Raw genomic sequence first — 27,426 nt, 5'->3', positions numbered from 1 at the left:
CAACCTATTTTCTATAAAGATGCTGAGTCTTCAAGCTCCGACTAAAGACTTAATTCCATTAAAGGTTATTGTTGCAAAGCAAACTCATCACAAAACTCTTTTGTCCAATGGGATCAATTCATATACCTGCTTTATTTTTTTGTACTCATGAGGGTGCTAATAAGCACATTTAGTAAACATGTCAATTGACATTTAAAAAAAAAAGACATTTAGCATTTTAGAGTGTCGGGATGCCATCTTGGTGTACTATCTCAAAAAAAGAATACTGTGTCTACCAATTAAAACATGAGCACATTAGAAATAGGAACTGCTGCTGGCCATATATACTGCCAACCTGGTCCACCATTTTATAACATTACGGCTAACTTTATCATAACCACATCTTCACTTTCTCTCCTGCTCCTCAAACCCATTGACTCCCCATTTTCTTTGGATCTTCCCTCATTTTGTGGTCAGGGAGATGAACAACTTCAAACAAACCAGGAACAACTTTTGTTTTTAGAATCGTTTGATGATCCATGACGAGACCTCTTGAAATACTTATTTTCTTCTGAATGGATGCTTAACAATTGATACACAGTCTCGTACATGTGACAAGCATAAATGTTGAATGCTAAAACTTCACACGGGGGTACACTAGAGTTGGACCCAAAAAACAGTAGCAAAGTGGCCACTTTGTGCTTTCAGAACTCATCAACAATTCAACACTAAGTCAGCTAGCCAGCTGTCAGAGTGGTATGGTGAATATATATATTTTTCAGATCTATTAATAATCTACAATGAGTGCAATATAACTGTTTTGACTGAAAGATTTTTAATGGAAATTTACTCGCCAATATGGTTTGCTATCTTTTTCAGTCAGAGAGTTGTGAATCTGTGGAATTCTCTGCCTCAGAAGGCAGTGGAGGCCAATTCTCTGAATGCATTCAAGAGAGAGCTGGATAGAGCTCTTAAGGATAGCGGAGTCAGGGGGTATGGGGAGAAGGCAGGAACGGGGTACTGATTGAGAATGATCAGCCATGATCACATTGAATGGTGGTGCTGGCTCGAAGGGCCGAATGGCCTCCTCCTGCACCTATTGTCTATTGTCTATCAAACCTTTGGAAAATCCCAGTGAATAAACAGGGTGTGTTTTGTTTTAGTAAAGCAGATGAGTCAGCTTTGAGTCCTTCCAAGTTTGGTAAATGACTGGCTGTGGAGGAAGACCACTGCTGTCGCCGAACATGTCACTATGTTGAGACAAATACATTCCCTTGCTCTCACCTAATTTTACACTGTTTCAAATATTTATTCAGTTTTCTCTTAAAAGTTAAAATGTCTTTTCTGCTCCAACCATTTCTAACATGAAAATTTTGAATTAAATTTTGGTAAATTCTCCACTGCAATGGAAGTAGCTCTTTGTTTTGCATGACCATTTTTACACAAATACAGCAACATGCTTTTTAATCAATGCTGTTCTTCCTCTTACTGGCCTCTTTGTTTCAGTAGAAATTTAATATTTCTTTATTATTCCTTCACTCCATACCCTAATTATAAAAGCATTAGAGCCAGCAAATTTTCAATTAAATATACAGTGCTATCAACACATATTTTCAGCTAACATCTGTTACTATTTTCTTTTTAAATGCTCGATGAATTATTTAACATTTATAATATTCTTTCAATCGGATGAAATGAATGCATAATTCAATGTTCATAGTTCTTTTTTGGTTTGACATATAACAATGATAAAGAAAAAGCATATTTTAACTAGCATTAATGTATGTACAGCCATAAGGAACTTAGTAATGAATGATGTGTAATGGTAGGTAAAGTGGAGTTACCAGTAGATATTGATTCATTGATTCCTGATCTTAAGTGCAGTATATCCACCACAATCAAGTCTATCTTGCTTCATGTATTATTCAAGAAAGATTCAATATAGATAATAACTTTGTTTCCAATGGTTGTATGTAATGAAGGGATAATACACATATTGATCTGTTTATTCAGCACAATAATTCAGAGCTGTGGGTTGATAATGAACATAGAATACCTTGCAGTTGACTGTATTATATTGCCATGGGAAAAGTCGTGCAAAAATGGCACGTGATTCATGTGCAGTTTCTCAATATTATCCTGTTTGATATAAAGTAGGGTGGCAGACTTAGCTACCCTTCATCTTATGACCCTTAGGGGTAAACATGTTTGTCACAGACCCAGTTTCCAAAAATAAAGAGCTGATATCCCCATATAAATACACGTGAATTACCATCAAAATAATAATATTTTTTAAAAATGAAAATGTAATCATAAGGATGTTCTTGTCAATTTCATGCTAAGCAATGCAAAATAAGATATAACACTGATCAATCTAACATAATTCCATCAAGCGATGCAGATCTTAAAAAAAAAATTGTGTAGCTTATAAATCACAAAAGTGATATAATTGATCTTAATTGAAATAAAATACTTAATGCGATGTTTGAAGTACAATGATTTTTTTTCGTTTTATTTCTTTCCATTGAGCAGAAGCTACTACTTGTGTTATCCCTCAAAGAAAGATTGTATGAAATTACCTTTACAGTTTGAAAGCAGTGCTCAGCTTCTTCAACAAGTGTATTTCCAGGAAGGTGTTTTTAAATTAACATCCTAGTGCAGATCTCAGAATATTGATTACCTTTTGTGCTAACGTATTAATTTGGGGGCTGAAAATGAAGATTTGGTTCAATTCAAGTTCATTCTGAGCTAATATTCTGTGGGCCTCACAATAATTATAAAGATAGCCTTGTGTGCAACATCATATTTCTCTTTATAGAAGGTTGGGTTATTGGGATGAGGAGGAGAAGCAAGAAAAATATGATCAAAGTTGAATAGATCTTTTGAAGCCAAACTGAGCAGCTGAAACCCTTGTGATAAATTTTAAATTGGTTAAGGCACTGCCTTTACAGCACACATTTTCATTGAAAATTATAAATGTTCCTGGACAACACTAGTTACTATTGTGGGAGGCACTTTCATGAATTCCTAAGGCATCGGTGTATAGCTGACTGGATAAAAATAATCTGGGAACAAAAGGACATCTCCAAAGACGTACAGGTATGTAGGTTAATTGGCCGGGTAAATGTAAAAATTGTCCCTAGTGGGTGTAGGATAGTGTTAATGTACAGGGATCGCTGGGCGGCACGGACTTGGAGGGCCGAAAAGGCCTGTTTCCGGCTGTGTATATATGATATAATGATATGATAAATGGGGCCTTGAGGTATTTTGTAATAGTGTTTTGGAGGTACATTTTCACCATTTATTTTTACTAAACAGGATTTTACTGCTAATGAGATGCTTTTGAAATGTAGACACAATTATACTTTAGAAAGAATATATCACCAGTTGGTAGACAGCTCGCTCAGTCGAAAGCAATATGATGATGATCAAATCATTTGCCGGAATGGTCTTGATTCAGGAATAAATATTGTCTGGGAAAACATGTTAATACCCTTAAAAATAATGCTAGGAGCTATTTTATATATCCATCTCAGGGAGCAAATGAAGCTTTGATGTGTGTTAATCTCCCTGCCATAAAATCAGCAACCTTCCATCCATACTAATTCCCAGTACACCAATTACTCTTGCACCACTGGAGTGTCAGCCTAAGTGTTTTGCTGAAGTCTCCAGAGTTTGGCCTTGAACCATGGTCCCTTTGAGGGCATCACATTTGAGTGGTGCAATGGTAGAGCTGCTGCCTTACAGCGCCAGAGACCCAGGTTCGATCCTGACAACTGGTGCTGTTTGTACTGAGTTTGTACTTTCTCCCTGTGACTGCTTGGGTTTTCTCCAGATGCTCTGCTTTCATACCACACTCCAATCCTGCAAAAGGCAAACAACCTAACATTTAACATCAATTCAGTGATACCTGCTTTTGAAATATGCAGCAAATGACCTCTGCTCCCTTTTAGTGGTATAGGGGAATTTCACACTTAGGTGGAGAGATTTCTGCACAAGGGAAATAGATGTCACTTTCTAAGTAATACTATTTTAAAAAACGTGTGCACCTGCTCATAATTCAGGATGGTATTTTGACAACAAGAAATCCTTGCACAGTTACTTTCTATCTTTGTATTTTTTAGTTTTCTTTAGTTGGACAAAAAAAACAGGTTGGAAAGATTGGCACCTTGTACTTTTCCTTTTGTCAGTGTGCTTGTGAGGTGATTAGTAAATTTCTCTGTGATTTGCTATTCAGTCGCAAGTTAAACAATGTAAACAAATACAGCAGCAGTTCTAGGTATGCTGCTGATTACCGTAATAAAGAACATGCAATGATTCTAACACGGTGAGCACCATCTCACAGCGGTTGTCAGGGTAGGTGCTGGGAATCACAAGGAAGATCCACAAAACTGGTTTGGTTCCCATTTAGAGTACCTCAAAGCATTGAATTAGGAAGGAGCATTAGCAAAGCTAGAGAGTTAATCACATGACAATAGTTTCTGTTACACTACATTAATCACAGGGAAAAGAAAATTCAGATGTGGAAGAAAGATTTATAAAGTTTTGCATATTGGAAGATGTATTGCAGTGTAATATTTTCAGAGGATAGAACATGTTTCTAACTTGTCTAGAGCCAACAGCTCTGTCCGCTGATGCTCTTAGTGTCACAACATCTCTTGAGACCATAAGAAATTATTAAATGACTTATCTCACTGTGTAATAATCTCTTTACAGGGGTTATGGGAACTGAGAAATGGGTAGAGTTTGAAAATAATAAATTAATTTGGAAGGTCAATTAAAATATCTTTTTGAGACTTTTGGAATTATCAGCATGAAACATAAAAGCAAAAATTCTGTGGTGAGCTTTTATAAAGCACTGGTTCAGTTCATTTCTGGCCATTTCACAATAGTAAGAGAACCAAAACATACAAAAGTTGTTTTAGACACAGAATAAGCTAATGTGGTTTAATTCAAGGAAAGATGTTTCCAAGGAATTTTGATAGAGGCATTCAAAATCAGGAATGGGGGAAGCAATGGTAATCCAGGGTTGTGATCATAGATTAAAGGAAGCGGAGGTCATTGGATAAAGGGAGCAGAGTTCATTTGCTGCATATTTTGGAAGCAAATATCACCTCATTGGTGTTAGATGTTAGGTTGTTTGCCTTTTGCAGGATTGGATCCCAGAAGCAGGGTTGTTTGGATGAGAACCTTTTAGAATCAAGATGGGATAGGCATGAGCAGGAATTGATTCATGGGTGATTATTCAATTGACTGGAGATCGGTGCCCTATAGCAAGAAATGGAGAAGGGTGGAGATTAGTTTCTCCACTGGTAAATGTCCACTGGAGACTGAAGGAGGTGAGGGTGAGTGGGAGAGGATCAGGGAACTCAAGGTTGGCAATTGAGGAAATGGTGATGGTCAGGAAACTCAAGGTTAGCTATTGTGGAACTTGGAATTAGGCCCAAGGTGATCTATGGAGTTTGGGGTGGTGTGTGTGTGGAAGGGGTTTGGTGCGTGGGATGATCGAACATCAGAAATTGGACTGGAAATAAGTTACGTGACACCTTGTGCTTCAGCAATGATAAATACTGTGCTAAACATCACTATCTTGTCCCATCTCCATGACCCCTAATTCCCCTGTCTTAAATACGTCCGCCAGATGCTTTATGAGTCAGCCTCTGCAGCTTTCTGATGATAAAACGTCCAAAGATCTATGACCACCTGACAGAAGAAATATCTGTTCATTTTCTACGTTAAATGGAAAGCTTATTATTCTGGAACCATGCCTCCTAATTCTAGATTCCCTCCACGAGAGGAAAAATTATCTCAGCATGTATTATGTCTAACTCCATTACGATCGTCCTTGTTTCAGAAGGCTGGGACCAATCAGGCCTTGTAGCCATTAGGAGTTTTCAGGACGAGGAACAATCAGAAGAGTGGGTAATCAGGGGTCATATTGTGAAATTGATGCAAGACCATATGGAAATTCTAGGTTCAATGCACTGACATCTCCCTGACCATGTCATTTTGAAGAGTCAAAACCCAAAGGACATTTGTATTACCAGATTCATGATGGAGGCTGATAACTATAAAGAACTGAAGGTTGTATTATGAAATCTATTTTGCACTTTAAACATATTTTAATGTGATGTATACAAGCCAAAAGACCCCAAAAGAAATACAACATCCTGTTCTTCCAAGATACAAGGAAACACAAGGAATTGAAGCAAAGTATGGCCAAAAGGCTCTTCACCTCCAATTTTCTAGAATTGTTTTCATGTATTGGAAATACGTGAAAACTGTTGTCAACATGTATGTACTAAATGTAATGCTTCATCACAAAACATCAAGAGAATTGATCTGACAAAAATGGTGCCCAGAACAAGGAAGGTATTTTAGCACGAAGAAAGCTTTTTGTGAAAAGTCTGACTCTATACAAATAAGTCTATCCCATCAATACATGAACTAACACCAAAAATAAATTATGGCGTGAGAAAGATAAGGGAAACATGCAGTGTTGCTTCAGTACCACTAAGGCCTTTTATGGATCAGGTTTTCATTGTGTGACTGTTATCAAAAAATGCCACTTCTGACCCAATAATGTAAAGAAAGTAATTGAAGAAATGGTTGAAGATGAAGAAACGAGGTACTGCAGATACTGGTTTACAAAAACAGACACAAAGTGCTGGAGTAATGCAGTGGCTCCGGCAGCATCTCTGGCAAACATTGATCTGTAATATTTTGGGTCAGGACCCTTCTTCAGAGTTTGAAGAAATCTGAAGTCTGAAGAATTTCCCAACCCGAAGTATCACCTATTGATCTGTAGGAAGGATCCGGACGTGCTGGTTTATACTGAACATAGACACGAAATATAGCTTAAGCCTTTGAGTCCTGGAAACATCTTTGTAAATCGTCAATGCATTCTTTCTAGCCTAATAACATCCTTCCTATTGATGTGTGAGCAAAACTGAACATAGTAATCCAAATGCAGCCTCACCAACATTTTGTACAATTGTAACATAATGGCACATATTCTGTACTCAATACCCTGACTGATGAAGGCCAATGTACTCGAATGCTTCTTTACCACTCTAACTAATTATGATGTCACTCTTAGGGAACTGTGTACCTGTGCTCCTAGATACTATCATTATCATGTATACTATTTACTCCATGACCTTAATGTGAGCAAGGAATATCTTTACACTCTGATGTATATGATAGTAAAACTAATTGATGACCTATTTTAATTTAATATACTCTCCTTCAAAAGCATGTTTTATTAAGAATAAGAATGGCTGAACAGTCTTGTATGTTGACTCAAAAGTAGCTCTGAGAAGATCTGAATATATTTGTGATATCGTAATTTTCTCAATTTACTTGACCAGATTTGCTTAAATTTTAATTTTCTTCTTTTGATAACAAGCTGTATCTTCATGCCCACTATTTATAATTCTTGAAACTTCATTCTTTTGTGTCCTGTGCTGTTTAAGAATTGTGGTGCATTTTGGGCCGCAGAGTGGCGCAGTGGTAGAGTTGCTGCCTTACAGCGCCAGAGACCCAGGTTTGATCCTGACTACAGGTGCTGTCTGTGCGGAGTTTGTACGTCCTCCCCTTGACCTGCATGGGTTTTCTCTGGGATCTCCGGTTTCCTCCCACACTCCAAAGGCGTACAGGTTTGTAGGATAATTGGCTTGGTCAAATTGTAAATTGCCCCTAATTAGTGTAGGATGGCATCAGTGTATGGGGTGACCGCTGGTCGACGCGTACTCGATGGGCCGAAGGGCCTATTTCCGTGCTGCATCTCTAATCTCTGAATCTCTAATCTCGGTGTGGCAGTGAGGTGCCAGTGACTGTACTTATAATTAGTTTCCTGCTGCAAATGAGTTTGAAAATGTTTTGTTGGTACTCTGCTGAATTTATGGGGTCTGGGTGGCCAGTAGCAACAGTTTGATCAGGTCTCTGCTATGGGTGAGTATCAATTGTTTTTTTTAGCTTTGTACTGTTGGATAGTTCATTTGGGGGGAAAAGTAGGGATGGCTTCAGAACCTAACAGCACTGATGATTAGTCAGAGAGAAATATTGGTCGGTGTCAATGGATCGTGGCACAAATGAATGAGTGGGTGTGTATTTGGAGAGGCACAGTGCAAGCAAAATGGATGATTAATTTGGGGAGTTAGTATGAACTCTGCTCTGAATGATTCCAACACAGATGGCTGATTGGTTGCATGTGAATTAGGAGCAGAATTAGGCCACTCAAGCCCGCATGGTACAACAAGATAAGCACGAATGAGATTGAATCGTCAACTCCACCTTCCCGTTTACCTTTGATAACATTTCACATTCTTGTTTGCCAAGTGTCAACCTATATTTATCTTTAAAATATCCAAAGACTATTTTCACACCCCCTTGAGAAAGAAAACTCCAAAGACTCACAACCCAATGGAAGAAAAAAAACTATTTTTTGTTTTAAATGATTGACCCCCCTAACAGAAGATTCCCTATCTTTCCTCAAAGAATAAGCCACCATTCTCAGAACAACTCTCGTAAATCTCTAAACTGTTTCCAGTTGTTGTGGGAGGAAATGGGAGGTCAGGGCTTGAAACATGGAGCTCACAAAATGGAAAATGTGGAGGTTTCATCCAAGATCTGAAGGAAGTGATAGTCAAGGATATGTGGAGATCAGAGAATGGAAGATATAATTTCACAGCCAGAATGAGGCCTGAAGGATGAACGTGATATATCAGACAAAGTCACTGCACTGGGAGGACTGAGGTCCCGGATCAATTCCAGAAGGGCATATTCCAATTTTGTTTCAGTGCTCCAGATGAGATATGATTGGGGAAATGACATTATCCTGTTGTATCTGTCCTGACAGATGTTTCAGGGCATGGTTTTCCCTGTAATAGTGCATTTCAATTTGGGGGATCCTCTGATTCAAAATGCTGAGTAAGATATCCATGAATAATTTTGTGAAGTAATTCAAAACATAAAATCTTACAGCATAGTCAATAGGTCCTCTTGTCGGCTGTGTCCACAGTGACAATCAGACCCATTTACTCTTTCACTACATGAACCCCTTTATTTTATTCTCCTCTCATTCTCATCAAGTCTTCCAGATTCTACCTCTCACCTGCACACTTTACAGTGGCCAAGACACAGGACAGCGGCTTGAAAACTGGAGAAACCAGAGGAAACCTGTGTTCAATTGAAGAACATGCAAACTACACATTGACAGGTCTGGAAGTCAGGAAAGATATGAGTCTCGAGTTGTATTAGCTGCAAAGCTGTGCCATCCTGGTCTATGAGCCTGCAAGTTGCAATCTGTTCGAGTAAAAGCTTTATTAAAGCTTGTAATTTGATAAAGTAAAAACTATTTTAAACCTTCAACCATTTGCATATAATGTACTGATTCTTTCCTGGTAAATATTTTGAAGTTAATCTTCAATGTATTTATTTTATCTATAAACAAATCTGAATAATATTTTCCCTCGTGTATATATATGGGCTTTAATTGTTAGTATGAACTATGGCATGGAATAAATATACAGAATTCAGTTAAAAAAAATGTTTCTGTTAATGTTATGACTTGGGAGAAATAATGTGCCCCGTCAGCAGAAATCAGAAATGTATGTATGTTCAGAATATGATCTATTGCTCTAAGTGCCGAATGGCATCCTCCTGCACCTATTGTCTATTGTCTATTGAAATTCATCAGAAAAATCATGTATTGCACACAATGAACTTAAGCAATAATCTATGCATGAAGTTAGCATTAGTTGTTGGCCGACTCAGAAACTGTAATTGAAGAGGGGATTGGAATTCTCTTCCCCAGTGAGAGTTAAGAGGTTTCGCCAGTGATTACATTCGAAACAGGGATTGGCATATTTGTGCCTATTAGTGGAATAATGGAAATGGAGCACAAAATGGTGATGGAGATTGAAACGCACCTATGATTTTGTTCTACTTCTGCTTCAATTATGTTATCAGTCGACACGGGAAAGATTTGCCAGGATTTTATTACAGCTGAAAGCTCTGCTGAGAAGGTTGTCTTGCTATTCATATAATATAATAGATCCAGATTTCACTCTTACAATATCTGTTCTTGTTAGTTATTTGTTATTGAAAACAGTACACTAGAGGAAAGGCCCATGGTGCCTGCACTTCTTAACTATTTTTGTTAGAAATTAAGCAGCTACAAAAATTATATTTAGATTTGTTAGAACAATAAGACGACATACAATTTGAAAGCAATGTTTGCATTATTACCATTTGGGAGTTTTCCTTTGAAATAAGTGGAGTAGAATATCACAAGCTGGTGGAATATGTGACTGCTTTTTTTACACCTAGTTAGTGTATTTTACACAGGGCTACCTGAAAATCAATTTATCTTTTAATGCTTCAGAACCTCTGGACTATAGAATTTATTTATATTTTTTTTGTGAGACTTTTAGCACAGAGGATCACTGAGCTGCAAGTAGAGCATTTCAAGACCTGAGGCCTTTGTATTCATTGGCATTTCTTAGATGATGGTCTTAATGATAAAAAAACATTTTATTTCGTTATTTATGTGCATGGCGCTGATTAAGCAAGCATTTTTTCCACTATTTGATTGTCCTTGAGGTGGTGGTGAGCCATCATCTTGAAACGTTGCCGTCTTTCGATGAAAGTAATTTTTCAGAGCTATTTGGAAGAGCTTTCCAGGATTTGGATCCAGCAATGATGAAGGAATGGAAAACAATTTCCCGGTCAGGATGCTGTGCAACTGGAAGTAAACCTGCAGGTGGTTGTTTCTATGCATCTGCTGCCAGGTGGTGATGTTAGAGTAGCTTGTGTTGGTAGCTGTATTTTATAGATCGGTCATAATTACATGTGATAGGAGTAGAATTAGGCCATTCGGCCCATCAAGTCCACTCCGTCATTCAATCATGGCTGATCTATCTCTCCCTCCTAACCCCATTCTCCTGCCTTCCCATAACCTCTGACACCTGTACTAATTAAGAATCTATCTATCTATCTATCCATCCATCCATCCATCCATCCATCCATCCATCCATCCATCCATCCATCCATCCATCCATCCATCCATCCATCCATCCATCCATCCATCCATCTCTTTAAAAATATCCACTGACGGCCTCCACAGCCTTCTATGGCAAAGAATTCCACGGATTTACTACCCTCCCACTAAAGAAATTTCTCCTCATCTCGTTCCTAAAAGAACTTCCTTTAATTCTGAGGCTATGACCTCTCGTCCTAGACTCTCCTACTAGTGGAAACATCCTCTCCACATCCACTCTATTTAAGCCTTTCACTATTCTGTATGTTTCAATGAGGTCTCCCCTCATTCTTCTAAACAGCAAGTACAGGTCCAGTGCCAACAAACACTCATCATAGGTTAGCCTACCCATTCCTGGGATCATTCTTGTAAACCTCCTCTGGACTCTCTCCAGATCCAGCACATCCTTCCTCAGATATGGTGCCCAAAATTGCTCACAATATTCCAAATGCGGCCTTACCAGCGCTTAATAGTGCCTCAGCATTACATGCCAGTTTTTGTATACAAGCCCTATTGAAATAAATGCTAGCATTGAGTTTGCACACATTTTAGACCTGAAGTGCTGATGATGGAGGAAATGGATGTTCAAGGTGCTAGCCTAGTGGGGTGGTGTTGAGCTTTGAGTGTTGTAACAGGTGTGCTCATTCAGGCAATTGAAGAGTATCGTACGCCTGATTTGTACCTTGGAAAGGCTCTGGAGTATCAGGATGCGATCACTCACTGTAGAATACCCAGCCTCTGACTGGTTCTTGGACTCTCTCTTGTTAAGGACAGTCATTCACTGGCATTTAGTGTTGCATAACCTTTATCTGCCTTTGCCTGAATGTTGTTTGGATTTTAATACATCACCGCATAGACTATTTTATTTGCTGAGAAATTAAGAATGGACTTGCACATTATGAAATTACCAGTGATCTTCCCATAAACAGTGCTACTGAAAATCACTGATGAAGCAGCAGATGTTGACACCATGGCACAGTGAACAATACCCGAGGAACTCTTGTAGCGATATTCTGGGCCTGGGACAATTGAACTCCAACCTTTTCCTTTGTACAGGATTTGACCACATCTATGGATATGACTCCTTGCGTTTACTTCTTTTCCATTGTCAGTTTCATCAGGGTTTCTTATTGCCACTCTATGTCAAATACCACATTGATGTCAGGTATAGTCATTCTAATTTCAACTTTGTAGTTCGGCTCTCTGATCTGTTTCTACATGTTTTTGATGATAGCTGGAGTCAAGTGATTCTGGTGAAACACAAACTAGGCATTGGCAAACCAACTACGAGAGAATGGTTGAGAGGTAAATTCTGACAAAATGAAATAAAATCAAACAATGCTGGAGTTACTCAGAAGATCAGGCAGCATCTTTGGAGTGAGAAATTGATTTACCATTTCATATTGATGATTATTGATCATTAGAGAAATGAGAAAGCAAGCATGTTATGAGCTGCAGGAAAGTGAGGGGGAGATGGTGAGAACATGGGAAATATCTGTTGGAGTGGAATACAGGAGAATCCAGGTGAGCCCTAATGCATGTAATGTTGTCTATAGCAATTGGATACAGTCTGTGAGGTTTATATATATTGCACGGTTACCATTTCATAATTATGTATAATATTGCTTATCTTCAGTTTTCTTTTTAATCAAGCACAACTAGTATTCCTTGTAATCAATATTAATTAAGGTGTACGATGCCGAAACGGCCTTTATGAATGTTTGTCAATCTTAACTGATCTGTTTAATGGAGTCAAAGAGTGTGGATTAGAGATTATTCTGTTGAATCTCTGAGATGCAGATCATGACAGTTTGTGAAAACATTAAGTGGAAGGGTTTTCACACCATATTATCTACATATTGCTGTATTTATTTTTAATATGTTCCTGTTAAATTCAGAGAATCATAGTTGGTGCAATTCTGCCAAGCACTCACATAAGCAGGTGATTTGCTTATAGAATCAAATTATCTTTCAGTTAACACAAACGACACACCCTGTCAAAGAATCATAGTAGTGGAAAGTTGATCTTTTACCCAAAAATTTCCATCACATCATAGATGATGTCTATATTTTTTTACTATCTTGTTGATGTCCTTCTGAATATTGCAAATGTTGTCTTAAACATGGTTAATGATGATAAAAGGTGAATAGTGAAACTAATTAATCAACAATAGATTTCTAACAATAATTGCTGTCAATACCAAAATAAGTTAATACATAGCTGGAATTTCTACAATAAATGCAGCCTAAAATTTCAAAAATATTTAGCTGAAATGTCGATAATAAAGTCACAGTCCAGTCTTACTTTCTATATCCAATACATAACAACACGAACACTGGCATGTTCAAAGATTTTTACCTATGAAATTAAAAGCTTTTTAACGTAATGTGAATATATTGTTGCACAAATTTAGTGGTAAATAGGACTTTATTTCTGTGTCTTATTGAACATTAAATCTCACCAATGTGCAAAATAGCTTGTGTGTTGTAATTGCTTTGTGGACTGTTCTAGTTTATTTCAAGTTTACGAGGCACTCGGTAAGTCATGAATGGGCACAAACGTGGAGAAAATATCTGAAATTGTGTTCAGTTATAAAATGAAATGACAACTAAAAAGAAATCCAGAGGCACCCACAGTTAATCTTTGTCCAATTCACAAATCACATTAAGCAGGATTACTAGGAAAAGCAAAGTTTGCTGTGGATCATTGGTGGAGTGGTCAAGGTCAGTAGAGAAGTCAGAAAGGAGGAGGTGGGCTGAGAGATCAGCAAACAGCTTGAGAAATGCAGATCTGGAGTTTTATGGTGGGTTAGGACTAGGACCAGGCAGGAGATTGGTCGTGCTGTTGAGATTGATCAGAGGATAAGAATGGAAGGTGCGATCAGGTGTGACGGAAACAAAAGACAAAAAGGAAGTAAGTAAGTGTACTTTATTGAAGTATTTGATGAAGATGTGGCGCAGGTCACCATGCCTGGGATTCCCTGTGAGTAATTCCGAAGCAGGTTTCTAAAATGTCATGAAGGTAAAGGTGGTTAACTCCCATCAATCACCTCGACACATCAGATTCCACTATTTGTTAGCAATTAAATTAAGGAAGATCGAGAAGGAAATGCCTTTCTGATGATATGTTTAATTTTAAGGCATGTATTCAACAACATTCAGCTAAACAATACATTAAAATTAAGTATGCTATTTCTCCAGCCATTTAGCACCTCATTTAATTGTAAATGTGCCTCTAAAAGTATATCATAAGTGTTTGCCAATTATCCAGAGGCAGCATTTACTTACACAGTTTTAGAAACTGAGTTCTTACAATTTGCACCAATAACATCAAATAGATATAAAAGACTGGAAGGGCGATCAATTTCTTTTTCACCCAGAGTTTTAAATAATACATGAAAAGATGGTGGAAGCGAGAACCCTTGTCACATTGAATGTCTCTTCTGTGATCTTATAAAGTCATAGATAGTCATAGTCATACAGCATGAAAACATGTCCTTCAGCCAAAATTGCCCACACCAACCAATATTCCCCACCTACTCGTATAAACCTTTCCTGTCCATGCATCTATTCAAATGTTGTCATTGTACTTCCCTCAACTACCTCCTCTGGCAGCTCGTTCCATGTACTCACTACCCTCTGATTCCTATTAAATCTTTCCCCTCCATTCTTAAACCTATGTCCACTGGTTTCTTGATTCTCCTATACTGGGTAAAATACTCTGTACATTTACCCTATCTATCCCGTCATGATTTTACACAACCCTGTAAGATCACCCCTCAGCCTGCTGCACTCCAAGGAATAAAGTCCCAGCCTACCCAACCTCTACTTATGGCTTAGACTTTCTAGCTCTGGCATCATATTTGTAGATCATCTCTCCAGCCTAACAACATCTTCCCTGTAGCAGGGTGACCAAAACTGAACACAATACTTCAAATGCAGCCTTGTATTGGAGGGTGTGAATAAGCTAGGTAGCTCGCAAAGACAGAATGGACCAATGGCTTCCCTGTCTATCATAACCTTCTTTGAATCTGCAATGTTCTTTATTTTTTCTCTCCTCTTGATATTTGTCCTTCGGACTGATGATGACTAATCGGGAAGGGGATAGCATAGGAACTGCACCTTACAGTGAATAAACTGTGCATTGTTTGGCTTTTTATTTGTTTTTTTTAAGTTTGTACAAATCAAGAAGAAATTATGCAGAAAGTTTATGGTTCTAAACATTCCATGCAATTTGGTAATTTGAAATCACCATAAAAATCAAAATGCAACAATTAATATAAAATATTTTAAAAAGATTTTGAATCTTATTATTATATTGATCCAACTGACTTATTCAGAGGCATAGAAGCAGGTTCTTTGGCCCACCATGTCCAAACCAATCATGAATGACCTCTACTAATCTCACTGACATTTGGCAAGAACCCTTGTATCCCTTGAAAATCCAAGTGCTTGTCCACATACGTTTTAATGTTATGAGAATCTCTGCCTCCAGGTGCCCATCAGACAGTGCATTCCAGATTCCAACCATCATTCTGGCATAGGAAGTTCCTTCTTTAATCTATTCTAAACCATTTGCTAAACCTATGTCCTATAGTGTTAGATGTCAGCTACAGGAAAAGGTTTCCCTTATCTGCCCTCTTGGTATTGCATAGAGAAAGAAGAACAGTAAATTTTAACTGTTCTGGCTTATTTGTGAATCCAATCACTGAAAACTACCCTTTGAAATGCAATCTACTCAGTTGTATCAGTGATCTGGGTACATGGTCCATTGTCGTCGACTTAGAACAATTATAGTTGAGTGATAATGGTAGTTGCAATGGTGCCACACATGTTAAATTATTATTGGTCAGATTTAATAATCCAGAGTCATCACTTCAATTCCAGATGTGGCACATGCTTCCTATAGTGTGGTAACGGAAATGTGCACAATACTCCATGTGCGGTCTTGCCTTTGTTTTGTAAAGTAGCAAGATAATTCTAAATGTTTTTGTAAAGTAGCAATATAAGTTATTCCTTCATTGTATCTGGGCCCAGTATTATAAAGCACTGCCCAGCAGCAATGTGGAAATATCTTTCCCAGAAAGAATGCAGCAGATCAAGAAGGTCATTTGCTGCCAGCTTCTCTAGAGCAATTATGGATCGGACTTAATTTTGGCAAGAATTTCCCCCAAAACCTGACGAATAGAAAAATAAAAGCAAAAAACTTGTCTTGTCAGGATATCCATGACCCAAGTAAAAGGAGATATCTGGATCTGAGTAATAACTGCTTTCTGCAAAATGTCCTGTGTAAAACTGGCATTGCATGAAAAAAACATTTAACTTATATCCTGAATTTTCCAGACCTTTTGCTTCGCAGTAGTGCCCCTAACATTCCCCCAAAATTTTTGGCTCTTCAAAAAGAGAGACTGAATATTGAGCAGTAGTTGGGAGAAGTACGAATGAATGGGGAAAAGCTAGAAAAAAAAACCCATGATGTGTGAAGATTGCTTATTGAAGGTTATGAAGGATGCATAAAGGAAAAGGGATTTAAGCAAAGAATTCGGGAATCTTGGGGATGCAGCAGCTGAAGGATGCATGGCTACACAGTGGTGTAGCCATGTGGATAGGCTGCATTATTAAACAGAAATGGTTGGCTAATGCATGGAGACTTAGTACGGAACCCTTGGATTTTGATGATGTAGAGAAGTAAAACACTGGCAAAATGTCAACGAGGCTTAAGAAACATCTTCTGCATTATTGAATAAGAGACTTCAGTATGAAATCAGCTTAGTGTCTACTTTTAATTAAACAGTTGTAGGATAAAATCACACAGAGCAAATAAATAAATGACTTCTTGTAATAAAGGAAACACTTGTGCCTATTCATGACAGACAATTATACAAACTTCAATTATATGTGATACATTATGTATAAACCTATATTTTGTTTGTAGGCTCTTGTAAGATAATGATAATAAACATAGAACCTCCCTTTCTCAAGTATATTATGTAATCTTCGGTGTTTAAATACAATGTATTATTTAAACTAAATTCACAAACCTAATAATCCATTGCCATATTGTTATGTAGGCAAAGGTCCGGAAATGCTTTATGCTGGACAAAACCTCAATGATAAAGAGTGGCACACTGTTCGTGTAAGTCGTCGAGGGAAGTATCTGAAGCTGATAGTGGATGAATTACAACCCGTTGAAGGTAATAAAAGCTTTTGTGAATTTGTGACTTTCAGATGGAATCTCACATTTCAGAATAATTGGTAATTGCTGAACATGTTTGCTTTCCAGGAAAATCCTTCTTTGCACTTGAAAATATGTTTAGCGCTTTATAATGTGACTGAGCAGACATTGGTTCTCCTCCAAATTCTTCATGGCTGAAATGGGTATTTGGCAAATTAGATGAATATGTACACCAGCCACAGACAATGTCACAACAAGAGGAATACATTATCATGTGGAAATGATAAAATCAAAGATGCCATGAATTGTTTTGCATTTGAGCTAAATTACAATATCCATTAAATATGAAAGCTATTTATCCATCTATTTATCTACCCTAATTAATTTTGAAGCCCAGTTTGCTTTGATGCTTTGCTCCATATTGGAAACATGCCAAAACTTATTTCCTGTGGCATTTATTGGAGTGTGTAATATTGCCCAAGAGGAGTGACAATGGTGAAGCAAAATCCTTATTTTCTCTCGGGCTGACAGTCTTCATGTCCCAACTGTTACCCCACTGTGTATGACCTTCATTTTGCATCAGTCATCTAGCACGGACCAAAGTAATGATACAATCTAAATACTCGCCTTTGTGATCCAGAACATCAAGGTTGCCTTTGGTCTTCCCTTCAAAGTCAGCAGCTCTGATGAATATTTTGCAGGAATTCAGAATACAGACAATGGAGATGATTAGTTGATATTACTCTCTAAAATAGCAGATCTTTATGAATCTCGATTTTAAATATTTTTTTGTTTTGCTCTTATTTCTACATTGTGAGCAAATAGACATACTGCGATGGGTAGTGATGCAAAAGAGAAAATGCATAGGACTGTGAGGAAATGGGTAAATAGAGCTGTATATAATGGTATCAGAGTTAGGTGAGTTGTTCATAGACAATGGTTGTCTGGTTCACCTCCTCCTCTTTAACCTCGTGCTCTTCGGCTGCATGTTTTACAACAGCCACACCCACATGTGGGTAAAATGAAATGGCTGTGAATCTTGAGGCAAAAACACAAAAGTGCTAGAGTAACCTAGCAGTTCCAGGCAGCATCTCTGGAGGACATGGGCAGATGATTGTTGGTTGGGGATCCTTATTCAAACTGATTGTAGTAGGGGGGAGAGATTTGGAAGAGAGGTGATAGATTGATACAGGTGAGGAAAGTTGATTGGAATGTGGGTGGACAAAGGCCAGAGATGAAAAGGATACAAAAGTCTGTGAGATGAGGAGTGAAGAAGTGCGAAATGTGAGGCATGAGAGAAGGGATGTAGGTGGAAGAGGATGGAATGATAATGTTCATAACACTGGGTTGAATGCTACCCTAGTGAAGTGTGAGATGCTGTTCCTCCAGTTTGAATGTGGCCTCACTCTGGCAGTGGAGGAGGCCCAGGACCGAAAGGTTGACATGGGAAGGGGAGTTCAAATGGTTATCAGCTGGGAAATCCAGCAAGCCTTTACAGATTGAGCTCAAGCTTTTGATAAAATGGTATGCTTGGTCTTGGCCATATAAAGGAAGTCATATTGGGAGAACTGAATGCAGTAGATGAGGTTAGAGGAGGTGCGTGTGAACATCTGTCTCATCTGGAAGGACTTCTGGACTCCCTGGATGGAGGTGAGGGAAGAGGTATGGGGACAGCTGTTACATCTCCTGCAGTTGCAGGGGAAAGTACCTGGGGAGGGAATGGTTTGGGTGGGAAGGGATGAGTGAATCAAAGCGTTATAGAGGCAGTGGTCTCTGTGGAAGGTGGAAACGTTGGGGATGGGAAAATGCGTCCGGTGGTGGGATCCACCACTGGATTGTATTTCCTGATATGGCCTCTTTAGACTGGCAAAATTAATGCTATCTGCCTGTGTCCAAGAGGCATGCCTATTTTGAAGCAGCTGGTTTATGCATAATCCTTGAAGTTAGGGGAAAGACCTGCAGATTCTTGAAGACTTTAGCATTGTTGACTTTACCAGTGCTGACTTAAAATTGGAATTCACTGATGCTTGACATCACAGCCTGTTGACCCAACTGTGCCTTGATGCCCAAACCAATATAATGTCCAGCACTATTTGCGCCGCAATCACTGTATACATTTGTACATTTGTTTAAAATCAGTTCAGCATCCCTGGCTACAAACTACATGTGTTCTGAAACCAAATTTTATAGCCTATGTATTTTCAGCTTTACGTTCAAAAATTAATTTTAATGAAATAGTTTTGAGTAATTAAAACAATTCCAAGAACATAACTTTTAAAAAATCCAGATGTTGTACCCATGTATTGTTCCTGGACCATATTTATCAGCAGATGTTTTGATCGCCACATCTGTCTCTGCTGCCATATGTTTTTCTGTCAGGAGACAATATACGCCCCAGTTTTCTTAACTAAATGATGACAGATAGCTGCCCTGTTAGACTTTCTGGAACTGCCCCTTTAATTTCCTGATCTTATAAATTCTAATTTAGATTAGAATTTATATTAGAATTGTTCTTAATTGTCCTTTTGCATGGAAAGGCCAGGAAGGGAAACAGCACAGGAATTAAACTGGAAAGCTGTTTGGTGATATTATAACTATGGTTGTTTAGAGGGATTGTTAAATCTCTCCATGAAGCCAGCGCACAGTGCGAATGCAGAATGCAGTTAAATGGCTTGAGATTGGAGAGGGGTTTTGTTCTGCTTGATTCATATGGTTGTCCGTTGCAACTGCACACATTACATGGGTACTCAGCCAGGCAACTCATCAATTCCTGTGAAGTTATTGGCCCCTCAGAGGAGCAACCATTGCAGGCATCTGCTCTGAGATAATGGTAAAGAAAAGGACGAGACTGATTACTATAACATATAACAAACATATATAACAACGACAGCATGGAAACAGGCCTGTCCGGCCCTACCAGTCCACGCCGACCATTCTCCCTGACCTAGTCTCATCTACCTGCACTCAGACCATAACCCTCTAATCCCCTCCTATCCATATACCTATCCAATTTACTCTTAAATAATAAAATCGAGCCAGCCTCCACCACTTCCACCGGAAGCCCATTCCATACAGCCACCACCCTCTGAGTAAAGAAGTTACCCCTCATGTTACCCCTAAACTTTTGTCCCTCAATTCTGAAGCTATGTCCCCTTGTTGGAATCTTCCCCACTCTCAAAGGGAAAAGCCTACCCACGTCAACTCTGTCCGTCCCTCTTAAAATTTTAAAAACCTCTATCAAGTCCCCCCTCAACCTTCTACGCTCCAAAGAATAAAGACCCAACCTGTTCAACCTCTCTCTGTAGCCTAAGTGCTGAAACCCAGGCAACATTCTAGTAAATCTCCTCTGTACCCTCTCCATTTTGTCGACATCCTTCCTATAATTTGGCGACCAGAACTGCACACCATACTCCAGATTCGGCCTCACCAATGCCCTGTACAATTTTAACATTACATCCCACTTTCTATACTCGATGCTCTGATTTATAAAGGCAAGCATACCAGACGCCTTCTTCACCACCCTATCCACATGAGATTCCACCTTCAGGGAACAATGCACAGTTATTCCCAGATCCCTCTGTTCCACTGCATTCCTCAATTCAGTGACTTCCCTTGGTGAGACCTGGTGGACCAGCAAGATCCCCATTCAAAGTAACTAATCGTCTGCTCTTGCAGATAACCACCAATCTCCCATCCTCTCCCAACCTACTTAAATAACTCACATTTATAACTCATCATACCAAGAGTCATCCACCTGTGCACTGTATGCTGTTGGTTTGCCCAAGGCCAAACAAATGCTTTATGATTGTAGGAGAGAAGTCTGAAGGCGGCAGTTCCCATTAAGAATGAATGATGTCTGGTCATTGAAAACAGGCAAGGTCTCTTGGGAGTTAAACCCCCTCTCATTAATTCAGTTGGGCTGTGAAGTTCCTAGGTATCATGTTGGAAATACTTGCTGAATGCTATTTTTGGAAACAAAAGCAAAAACAAATGTCTACTGCATTTTACCATTTATTGTCCTAACTTGAATGACATAAAAATAATTAAAGAGATGGAAGTTAGATGTAAATTTAATTTTGTAGCAAGTAACTATCAACAACATGGGGATGCAGAAAATCTAGCAGTGCAGTCTATTGGTGAAGAAATTAACCCTGCCATTGATAGTTTACAGATACTTGTGGAAAACAGCATTTGGGGAGTGGTCATTACATCATCTGATCAAAGTAAAAGATAAGTGGAAGGGCAAGGATATTCCTTAGGCATCCTGAGTAGTTTTCAAGTTTTTAAATCTAATAATTCCAGTGGAAAAAAAAGGAACATCTCCTGACAGTGTTTGGAAGGTCTTGATGTAAGTGAAGTTGCCTCAGAGAAACCACAATGCAGATTATTTCATGAGCTCTGAGGTATTTGGAATGCCCCAGTTTAATGGAAATATTTTCTTGATATTCTGAACTCATTAGCTCTGATAGTGAAGAAGAGAACACCAGTGTTTGTTTCCAGGATCTATTTCCTTGTCGGTGCCCTATTAAATGAAGAACATTGGAATTCTCTTATTCACCCCTGCTGTTCACGTGAATGATATATTTAGTTCATGAATTGAACAAACACACAAATAGAACTTGAAATGTCACCAGATTAGGTCCAATTGTGACCCAATGGTTGAATTTTTGGCATTGAGAATGGAAATCTATTTAAATTTTAAGATGATAGTTGTATTTCCCCTGTCAACACCTTCCAATTAAACATCACATAACATTGAAGCCACATATCTTCCCATGACTGTAAATTGTGCCAGTTTGAGTGCAAATATAACTAGAATTGAAGTTGTGAGCATGTTACTACTGACCTAACTGTGAAGGGTGGCCATCGATGAAACAGCTAAGGTTTCAAGTCTTGACCTTGGAACCTACTGGCCAATAGTTGATGCCCAACAGCACTTGCATCTTTTCTTATATTCGGTTTCCCTGGAGAACATTTTCCCTGATTCTGACTGATTTCAACTTTAGGATGCCTCCTTATGCCACATTCAGATACATTTTGTTTTGATGTTGAGTGCATTCTTCTCATTTCACCTTAGTTATAGATCTTTTTGTCCATGTTGCTTAAATTATTCTGACATAACCGAAAGTGAGTGTCAACGGATGAGGTTACAGGTGAGAACGTGTCACGGGAGAGCATTGTCTGCAGTGAATTCAACTTTGCAACTGAATTAAGTAGACAGATGGGTGTAGATTAGCTGAACTGGAAATGTGCTGCTTCCTGTGGATATGACTTTCCTGGGCAAATTTCTACACTTTCAGGCAGATGTCGGTTTTATATCTATACTGAAAAACATTGGCTTCAGGCCCAGGTGGTAGTGCAACACAATTCTCCATCATTATCATTGGAATATTGCAAAGAGTCCATGCATTTTGAGTATTCCAAACACACAGATACTTCCACACAACAATAAAATTAACCAATTATGGGGTTCAGTCATTATTGAGAGTGGCAAAGATATTCTAAAAGATCCACCACCATTTTTAAATGACTGAATCTGTGGCTCGTTTACTGTTGCCAATAGTCATGAAATACTTTAACTCACCACCTGAGTGAAATATTCAAATTTTATCCTTTTTAATTTTTTTACTCTTTAATACATTTTCAAATAATTAAGTAACCAATTAAGTAACACATTGGAAATATTCCAGAGACTACTCTCCTTATGCGCAGAGCTTGGGCTGGGAAGTCTAACCTATCTTTCACTGACTCTTAAGTAGAAGTAACAGCGATAATTCAGGCCACAGAACAAAGCATCGCTTATCCTGCCAGAGTCCTGATGTATTGAGAGGCATGGATAGGGTAGACAGTCAGAACCTTTTTCGTCGGGTGGAAATGTCCACCACTAGAGGGCATAGCTATAAGGTGAGATGGTTGCAATGTGCGGGGCAAGTATTTTTACACAGAGAACGGTGGAGATCTGGAATGCACTGCCAGAAGTGGGGTGGGGGCAGATACGATAGCAGCGTTTAAGAGGCTTTAGCATAGGCACATGGAAGTGCAGGGAATAGAGAGATATGGATCATGTACAGGCAGTTGAGTTCAGTTTAACATGGGATCATGTTCGGCACCAACATTGTGGGCCATATGGCCCGTTCATGTGCCATACTGTTCTATGTTCTTTGTATTCAACAGTCTCTCCCGCTGGCGAATCTTGTGCCTTGCTAATTTCTACAGCACACGGAGAAGATCATGTGATCAGTTCCCATGCTCTTTATGTCAATATTGAAATCCCCAGTCATGCTTCCTGCCCCCCTCCCCCCAAACCCCCGAAAAAAATCTCTTTTCAAGTCAAGGACTATTAAAAAGGTGTTTTTTGTCCTTGCTGAACAATTCACTTTGCCACTTCAATGGATGAACACTGATTATATGGATCAGTCAATAACGTATATGCTATTTTCATTTCACTGTAATAATTTTGGAAGTGGGCATTGTCAAACCCTGAATTAAAAATAAATCCCAGTTGTGTATTTAAGCAATATGCTGAGGCGGTAACTTGACCAACCATTGCACAGCATTTGAAAAATTGCAGCAGTATATTATGTAAGCTGTTTTTCATTGTCAAGAGCAACCGATAAAAAAGTGCACTATTTAGCATCGATCCATGCATTTCATGCCATATTGCTTAAAGCCATAATAAAACTGAAATCCAAATGTTCCAAATTATTTTATTAGCACAAGCTATTTTTCATGCAACAGTCTCTGCTCGTTCAGTGATGATTAATGGCTTGGGGCTAACTAAGTGGCCTTAATAAACCTGGCCCACTCCACAATGCAATTATCTCAGCCCCACATAGCATCACTTGATCTGGCTCTCCTATCAATTGCTGGCTTTGTGTGGTGAGACATGAAATCACCACTTGACGTTCTGTATAGTACACTGAACAGGAATGAATATACTGTTACAGAACATCAATAGGAACTAGCAAAAATTATTCTCAGTTGCTTGTCTTAGAAACATACATAGAAACATAGAAAATAGGTGCTGGACGAGGCCATTCGGCCCTTCGAGCCAACACCGCCATTCAATGTGATCATGGCTGATCCACAATCAGTAACCCATGCCTGCCTTCTCCCCATATCTCTTGATTCCACTAGTCCCTAGAGCTCTATCTAACTCTCTCTTAAATCCATCCAGTGATTTGGCCTCCACTGCCCTCTGTGGCAGAGAATTCCACAAAGTCACAACTCTCTGGGTGAAAAAGTTCCTTCTCACCTCAGTTTTAATGAGGTGAGAAGTATGTTGTGCAAGGATGTAGTAACTGGACAGGTTACAGGTGGAAATGGAATCCCAATCTTCATGACCATGAAGGGCGGCACAGTGGTGCAGCTGGTAGAGCTGCTGCCTCACTGCGTCGGGGACCCGGGTTTGATCCTGACTTTGACTGTTGTCTGTGTAGAGTTTCCACCTTCTCCCCGTAACATAATGGGTTTCCTTTGGGTGCTCTGGTTACTCCCACATCCCAAAGATGTGTGGGTTTGCAGGGTAATTGGCCTGTGTAAATTCCCTTTAGTGTGTAGGGGCGATTGTGAAAGTGGGATAACATTGAAGCAATGTGAACGGGCGAATGATGGTCACAGTTGAAAGATACAGCATGGAAGCATGAAAGATACAGCATGGAAGCATGAAAGATACAGCATGGAAGCATGAAAGATACAGCATGGAAGCATGAAAGATACAGCATGGAACCATGAAAGATACAGCATGGAACCATGAAAGATACAGCATGGAACCATGAAAGATACAGCATGGAACCATGAAAGATACAGCATGGAAGCATGAAAGATACAGCATGGAACCATGAAAGATACAGCATGGAAGCATGAAAGATACAGCATGGAACCATGAAAGATACAGCATGGAACCATGAAAGATACAGCGGATCACACGAAGGATAAGGGGGAAGTCTTTTAGGACCGAGATGAGAAAACATTTCTTCACACAGAGAGTGGTGAGTCTGTGGAATTCTCTGCCACAGAAGGTAGTTGAGGCCAGTTCATTGGCTATATTTAATAGGGAGTTAGATGTGACCCTTGTGGCTAAAGGGATCAGGGGGTATGGAGAGAAGGCAGGTACAGGTTAGTGAGCTGGATGATCAACCATGATCATATTGAATAGCGGTGCAGGCTCGAAGGGCCGAATGGCCTACTCCTGCACCTATTTTCTATGTTTCTATGTTTCTAAGCAGGATTTACCTTTCAATTAATCAAAAATCATGTCACCTCTTTTTTTTCCCTGGATGAAGCTTCTGAATTGGACTGTCTCCAAGCCAGAGTAGAAAGTGGAACATTCAGTGAAGGAGGGGGCAAGAAATAGCTGCTTAGTTTACTCCGTCAATGTTGAATGAACAGTGTCGAAGTGCCAAAGCCCAGGGTAAATTAACGTTGGATTCTACTGATCTCTAACGCAGGAAGCAGAAAGTAAAATATGAAAACTAAATGTAGTTACTCCAGCCTGCCTCTCCACTCAACACCCTCCCCCCCCTCCCCAACTCCATTTGTTTCAAGGATTTCGATCCTTCCCACTCGTCAGTCTGAGCATGCCAAAAAAATCTCAACTGTGTGTGTATCACTGCCAGGGAATGTTCCCTGCTGATGAAGCAGCTGGAAAGTTCCTGATTCCAATAATGAGACTGTGGGCGGCACCATGACACAGCGGTAGAGTTGCTGCCTTACAGCGCCAGAGACCCAGGTTCAATTGTGACTATGCATACTGCCTGAACGGAGGTTGTACGTTCTCCCCGTGACCATGTGGGTTTACTCTGGGTGCTCTGATTGCCCCTAAAAAGACGTACAGGTTTGTAGGTTAATTGGCTTCTGTTAATTGTAAATTGTCCCTAGCGTGTAGGATAGTGCAAGCGTGTGGATAGTGCAAGTCGGCATGAACTCATACAATGTGAAGACAGTCCCTTTGGCCCAACTTGCCCATGCCGACTAACATGTCCATTTACACTAATCTCACCTGCCCACTCTTGGTCCATAATCCTCTCAACCTACCCAATTCATGTACCTATCCAAATGTCTCCTAAATGTTATGATTATGCCAGCCTCAACTACCTTCTCTTGCAGCTCCTTCCATATCACCACCACCCTTTTGTGGAAAAAGTTACCCCTCAGATTTCTATTAAATCTTTTCCCACTCACATTAAACCTATATCCTCGGATTCTCGATTTCCATACTCTGGGCAAAGACTATGCATTTACCCAATCTATTCCTCAAATGATTTTGTTCACTTTTATAAGATTACACCTCAGCCTCCTGCACTCCAAGGAATAAAGTCCTAGCCTGCTCAACCATCCCTATAGCTTAGGCCATCGAGTTCTGGTAACATCCTCATTAATCTCTCTGCATCCTTCCCAGCTTGACAATGTCTTTCCTATAACACGGTGACCAAAACTGAACACAAATACTCTAAATGTGGCCATGCCAATGTTTTATATAACTGCAACATGACCTCCCAACTATACTCAAGACTTTGACTGATGAAGGTCAATGTGCAGCTAAAAAGCCTTTTTGACCACCTTATTCACCTGTGATGCCACGTTCAAGGAACTATGTACTTGCATTCCTAAATCCCTCTGCTCTACAACACTCCCAGATCTCTACCGTGTAGTTACTGGTCTTGTTGGACTTCCCAAAATGCAACGCCTCACATTTCTGTGTGTTAAACTCCATCAACCATTCCTCAGCCCAACCGATCAAGCTCCTGCTGCAATTTTTGACAACCATCTTCACGATCTACAATACCACCCACTTTTGTGTAGTACCATGCACGCGGTGGGCCACAGGGCCTGTTTCACACTGTATTCCTAAAGTAGGGTAATGAAGCAAGATATTGTCAAACGAGCACTCAGAAGAGTGCACTCTCTAAACTAAATAAAAAAGATTGCTGGATCAGTGAGCTGCAAGTCACCCTGCCATCCAGCCACCATCCCACCAAAAGGAAGAGGATTGCAGGCAGACGAAACAGTGCCTACCTGCAGGCATGCTTGATAAACTGGTCCAGTAGATAGGAAGTTGTCCTTCATCTGCCCATTTGGAAAATAGCAAGTGCAAGGATCACTTTCACAGGCCGTTGCCCTCTAGTCCATGCATATCTGAAAAAAATATCAAACAGATATTGTCCTAAGAAGATAGTTAAAATTCCTAGGCCAGAAAACACACAGGAACATAGGAAAAGGAAAAGGCCAT

The 27,426-nt window shown here is 39.3% G+C and overlaps 1 protein-coding gene across 28 annotated transcripts in view; it reads left to right on the top strand.

The window, feature by feature from the left end:
* The window catches only part of nrxn1a (neurexin 1a), a 1,341,442-nt gene that overhangs the window by 719,590 nt on the left and 594,426 nt on the right, over window positions 1-27,426 (top strand). For all 28 annotated transcript variants that reach the window (XM_078404791.1, XM_078404790.1, XM_078404793.1 and 25 more), the window contains one exon: window positions 17,092-17,214. In XM_078404791.1, coding sequence (XP_078260917.1) covers window positions 17,092-17,214 — 123 coding nt within the window. The remainder of the gene's footprint in view (window positions 1-17,091; window positions 17,215-27,426) is intronic.

The sequence above is a fragment of the Rhinoraja longicauda genome, chromosome 9 (assembly GCF_053455715.1).
Source record: "Rhinoraja longicauda isolate Sanriku21f chromosome 9, sRhiLon1.1, whole genome shotgun sequence".
Taxonomy (NCBI): Eukaryota; Metazoa; Chordata; class Chondrichthyes; order Rajiformes; family Arhynchobatidae; genus Rhinoraja; species Rhinoraja longicauda.
The sequence above is the reverse complement of the archived record's forward strand: the minus strand, read 5'-3'. Positions and strand labels throughout refer to the sequence as shown.